General features: G+C 28.7%; 2 protein-coding genes across 3 annotated transcripts; both read right to left on the minus strand.

Annotated features, from left to right (window-relative positions):
* Positions 1–6: 6 nt before the first annotated feature.
* On the minus strand, positions 7–2,640 carry LOC101496101 (uncharacterized). Of its 2 annotated transcripts, XM_004517168.4 has the most exons (6): positions 2,130–2,625; positions 1,852–2,023; positions 1,652–1,741; positions 1,434–1,547; positions 827–1,009; positions 7–550 (listed from the first exon to the last, which is right to left on the minus strand). In XM_004517168.4, exons 1-6 carry the CDS (start codon positions 2,282–2,284, stop codon positions 410–412), a joined length of 855 nt encoding a protein of 284 aa, XP_004517225.2. In that variant the 5' UTR covers positions 2,285–2,625; the 3' UTR covers positions 7–409. The 2 variants fall into 2 exon arrangements, with proteins under 2 accessions (XP_004517225.2, XP_073220830.1); XM_073364729.1 differs by lacking the exon at positions 827–1,009 and having other exon boundaries at positions 2,130–2,640.
* A 1,686-nt stretch (positions 2,641–4,326) lies between these two features.
* On the minus strand, positions 4,327–5,200 carry LOC101496430 (probable 2-oxoglutarate-dependent dioxygenase AOP1; the record flags this gene model as incomplete). Its single annotated transcript, XM_004517169.4, has 2 exons — positions 4,327–4,689; positions 4,870–5,200. Coding segments are annotated over 2 exons (577 nt in total), but the record flags the coding sequence as incomplete, so codon positions are not given.
* Between the last annotated feature and the right edge of the window lie 271 nt (positions 5,201–5,471).

Below are 5,471 nucleotides of genomic sequence, written 5' to 3' on the forward strand. Positions count from 1 at the left end.
TTAGTAGGGATAAATAAAGGTCATTGATAAGAAAATTTCCTGTCCGATTAAATGAAATATAAGATTAATCAGGGACGTGTTTTCTTTCTTTCTATAAAATTTAGTTTGGGAGACATTAATATTGTGGAAATTGAGAATATACGTTAGTATAAAAAAAATGATCCACAACATATTCACTTAGTTTTTATTTTCTGCGCCTCAAGTTGAAAGTGAGTGCTAATAGCACCAAATTGGAATCAGATACTGCATGTATTCAACCCCATTCAACATAGTGTGTCAGCATAACGACGCTGGAAACACGTGCAAATGAAATTTGAAGAACAAAAATACCATGGATGAAATTTAGTTGCACACTTGCACCTATTTAGAACCCAGTAAAGGACAAAGTGATCTCATTCAGGGAGGAGTTTTACAGAGTATAAAGACAATGGAAATCATGAATAAGTGAAAGGTAAAAGAAACAAACATACTGGACAATTTCGGATTGGCATGGTAGGTCATCAATACGTCGTCTTACTGCAACTACATCCCTTAGTCTTGCAGCAAGTTCCTAACAAAAAGGAGGGAAAACTGTAAGCTTATAGTAATTGCAACAATGGAATAAGAAAGGATCCAGAACTATTCAAACGAAGTTCATGGTTTTAAATTGTGGTTCGAAATCCTAATTATGACTGCAATATTGCAGTTTGAAAGATTTATGCAGTTGAATTTATCTGCATTTTGGGTATTTGTCGTGCGACTGCAACCACAATTTAAAACTATCAAGTATCAAAAAATAAGAATAGAAAATAATAGAAAGCAAGCCCACTTATTAAAACAATTTTACCTTTTTCATCAAATTGACTCTTTCAAGTGATTCACTAAAAGAATGATGAAGCCCATCAGTAAGGCTCTTGCTATCATTACGGTCATTTGCTATTTTTATCTCTAGTGCACTAATCACGGCTTGAAGTTCTGAATGCTTAGAATCACGGTCGAACAGAAAGTGATTTTCCTTCCTTTCGAGGTCCTAAACTAAAAGTGAATAGCATAAGGAATGCGTAATATTCAATTTTAATGCAATTATTAATTAAAAAAATAGTTAAATCAACTGCATTTTACAGCTGGCTTGAAAGATTGAATATTAAATCAATTGGAAAAAAAAATTGTTTGCTTCAGTGCTTCCTGTTTCCATTTCCACCGATATAAAATAAACATTAAAGAATATCTTATGTAAGTTTTTGAGAACGCATTTTAAAAATAGATTGAAAATTTTGAAAAATGTCAAAAACATTGTTTTCTGTGTTTCTAAAAATGCATTCTCTCTAATTAGTTTTCGTCTTCTCTATATCACAATTAAAAGGAAAAAATCATAACCAAATGTCATTCTAGCCACCAACATACAAAGTAAATATGAAAATGTTTGTGGAAAGTAAAAAGCTCTAGTAATTCACCTTCAAAGACATCATTAAAGTGTACAACTTCTGCACAGCAGAATCAGCACCTTCCTTATTGATTCTCTCCCGTAGCTGATCTAACTTCTCCACAACATTCATCTTTTGGTGATTCTATAGTATCCAAAAAAAAAAAAAGAACAAAAATTATAAATAGCAAAGACAAATAAATCAGTGTAGAAACGATAACAGCAACACATATCATCCATTTCACAAACCAGATCATCCAAATTGTGACTCAATGTGTTTATCGAAGTAGTATTAGGTTCATCCTCATTTTCAATAGTAGTATCTTCATCGTGACAGACCTACGAAAAATCAGGACTGCATGAAACAAATAAGGCAATCCATTCATTTTATGAAACTATTCTCAGAATTGAAAAATGAAAAATGAAAAGGCGAGAGTTCAATTCAATACCTCACTGAAACAACGGTGTTGTTGTGTTGATTTTAGGTTTGAAGTAAGCCATTGAATAACAGGGAAAAGAGAATCAGTATCAAGATCTTGAATATGAGATGATCGAAGAGAGTATGGACATCCAATTAATCTTAGCGATTCTTCGATGCACTGCGTGTTGTTATCATCGTATCTGTAAAACGAAAAGAGAAAATGAGCGATGAATGTAAACAAACGATAAACGAACCCTAATCGATCGATTCATTGATTGATTGATTGAGAGGAAAGAGATAACGTGCATTGTGTTGGTGTTGAGGGCGGAGATGATCCAGGAGAGAGCGGCGGCGATTTTCTGCGACGGCGGTGCATCGGAATCTGTGGCATCGACGTAACCGACGGTGTAGAGTTGATCTAAAATTTGGTCGACAATTGAGTGTTTGTCCGATTTCTCCATGCTCTCTGAAACTGTTCTGAAATGAAGCCCTTCTCGAAAAATAAGCTAAATCTTTGTTTTTTTTAGAGTTTAAATATTTATTACTTGGTCCATGTAATTAGTTATATTATTTTTTGTTTTTAGTCTCTAGTAGTAATTTTTTATGGAAATGGTCATTGGTGAGTCATTCTGATTTTGGAAAGATCCTTGGTGTGGCTCTCCTTTTGATGAATCTCAACATTCCCCTAGAAGGCTAGAACTGCACCATATATTACACGCTAAAGTAAAGAATTACATATCCAACAATCAATGGAGCATTCCAACCCTTATTCTTCAAGTTTATCAAGTCTTGCAAAGATTATTACAGATGAGACCATACCTATGGAGCCAAAAAAAAAAAAAAAAAGAGCTTTGGTAGAATGTTGTATATTTCCTTTTTCTTTGAGTATATATATACACGGTGAAGTTGCACAACCCCAATACATTAGGAACAAAGCTCTCCATTCTAACACCAATGCACCATCACCTTTTTTTACCTAAAAAAACTCAGAGTCAAATCCATTATATATTAATTTTTTTCCAAAAAAAGTTAATCCATTTTCAATCAATTAATTTTTTTTAGAAAAAATCAATTCAATTCATCAATTAAAAATAAAAACCATCAATTCATACATTATCACATTTTAGTGGATGAATATCCTTCAAATCTACTTGATAATTTTTTTAATATAACATAAATTATATATACACAATAATAATAATAGTTTTTAATTATTATAGCAAAAAATAAATAATAGTTTTTATCATTCTTAACATTAGTTAATTTATAATTTCAAAAAATGTTGTATTTAAATATTAATAATTTTTTGAAAATATAAACCTGTTTTTAAAATATTAAAAAATACTAAAAATTACTGTTTTTAATTATTTTTAAAAAATTATTTAAAGAACTGTTTTTTGTATTATTTTTAAAAATTAATTTATTATTACTATAGTTAAATAGGTAATTGATTTACTAATTAATAATAAGAGTGGTTGCCGGAGACGGTGCTCTCGCATCCTTCCATAGGCACCACCAACCAATTTAAATTAATAATTAATAATTTTTTTTAAATAATGAAAAAAAATTAAATTTTATTTTTTATTTCAGCAAAAAATATATATATGTCTTTTAATAAGAAAATATTTTTTTTTAATAAAACTCTGTTATATAATAAAAATAAAACAATATTTAAATTATATTTTTTAATATAATAAAAATATTAATAATAAAAATAATAATTAAAAATTCTGATTTTTGAAAAACAGTTTTGAAAATAATAAATTTTAAATTATTTTAAAAAAACTATTTTAAGAATTAATTAGTTTAAAATAGTTAAACAAAACAATTTTAGAAAACTAGTTTTATAATAAAATAAAAAATTTGAAATAAATATAGAAAGTTTATTCAAATTATATATTTTTAAAATATGTAATATATTAGATTTTATTAAATAAACTATGATATCCATTTAATTTTGAAGAAAAATAGAGAGATAAGATCACTCCATGTTTTTAAATAGATGAGTTGGATCAAATCCACTAAAATTTATATTAAGTAGTGGATGGATTGGATAAATGATAGATAATTGGATCATCATTCCTAAAATTGAATTAGACATAAAACCAAGAAAAATATGTTGTGATTGTATTAGAGTTGAAAAAGCCTGATAAAAACACACTTTAAAAAGCGTAATTATAAAATAAAAAATTGTAACATATCTTATGCAATAGTCCTCCTCCTAAAGGAACTATGATTTAGGTAGGGAAAAGAGTCGTAGAATTTATAATTTATAATTTATAATTTATTAGTTTTGTTAATCAATATTTTTATGAGTAAGAATTGAATTCGGTATTATATGATTTACAACACTTAACAAACCCGGTAGACAAATATTGAATTGATATAATCTGATTCATACACGATATATATAAAAGAAACATAATAAGTGCTTTTGATTGATGTAATAGACATTACATAAATAAAGATTTTTAAGAGTGCAACATGAAATAACATAAATAATTTTAAAAGGCAATACATTTTATTTTATTTGATCTAAATTTATTGCATACATGAAAGTCCAAGTACATTTCATTATTACAAAATAAAAAGACACGGTGTTGGATCACGGTGATAAAGATCAAAGGCCAGCAAATTCTTCAAGTACTCCCTTTTCTGTGCGAGTTGAGTAATGAAAATTTATAAAATCCTCATACTTGAATGGTCGGTAACGGAGAGGGTGGTTTTCATCGTCCACCAATTCAGATGGCGCCTTAATAGTCATATCTTCTTTTGGTACAGTAAACAGTATAAATGCTAATCTCTCTTTATCTCCCTTTGTCACCACTCTATGTATGGGTGCCACAAACCTTCCATTGCTCCATGCCTATTAATTAAAATTGTTAGAATCATGGTTTGTTAATTATAACTATTTAATAAATACTTTTTAGTATATGATGTGTCAATTTACTGAAAAGGGTTTGTCATTATAACACAATTTAAATATCGTATGAGACTGTTATAAAATGATTATTAATACTATATAAAATATACAATTACATATTACCTTCAACATGTCACCGACGAGTACTATATAGCCATTTGGGGGAATAACTACATCAACCCATTCGCCTGTTTTGGGTAAAATCTCCAGACCTTGGACTTCATTGTGACATATGATGGATAAGGTGCCTTTGTCAGTGTGAGGTACCAAAGCAATCTCAAGATCCTTGTTTTGCTCAGGAAGTAGGTACCTAGTCATTCGTGAATCGTTGGAGTTATTTAGCTCTTCAATATCCAAGTTGTATTGTTGTGGAAGTCCAAAACCTTCGATAATCATCTTCAAGATAAGCGTACTTAGTTCTCGAGCTTTTGAGGTCAATGAACCGAGTGTCTCACTGCATATATATCATCAATGATGCACCATTCATTATCAAATAATAAAATAACTTTGAACAAAAATTATCAAAAATTAGTAGATACATGCATATTATAATTGAAATCAAGAGCTTAATTTTAATACAATCTTAGAATAAATAAATTTATAGTATCAATCAATTGTAAGTCATATATGTCTAGTGGGTTGTAAAGTTTATTAATCACAAGTCAATATATATTTGTAAGATGTATGTATAAAAACAAAATATAAAATAATTAATTACCAAAAAA

Source organism: Cicer arietinum, unplaced genomic scaffold (assembly GCF_000331145.2).
Source record: "Cicer arietinum cultivar CDC Frontier isolate Library 1 unplaced genomic scaffold, Cicar.CDCFrontier_v2.0 Ca_scaffold_5691_v2.0, whole genome shotgun sequence".
Classification (NCBI taxonomy): Eukaryota; Viridiplantae; Streptophyta; class Magnoliopsida; order Fabales; family Fabaceae; genus Cicer; species Cicer arietinum.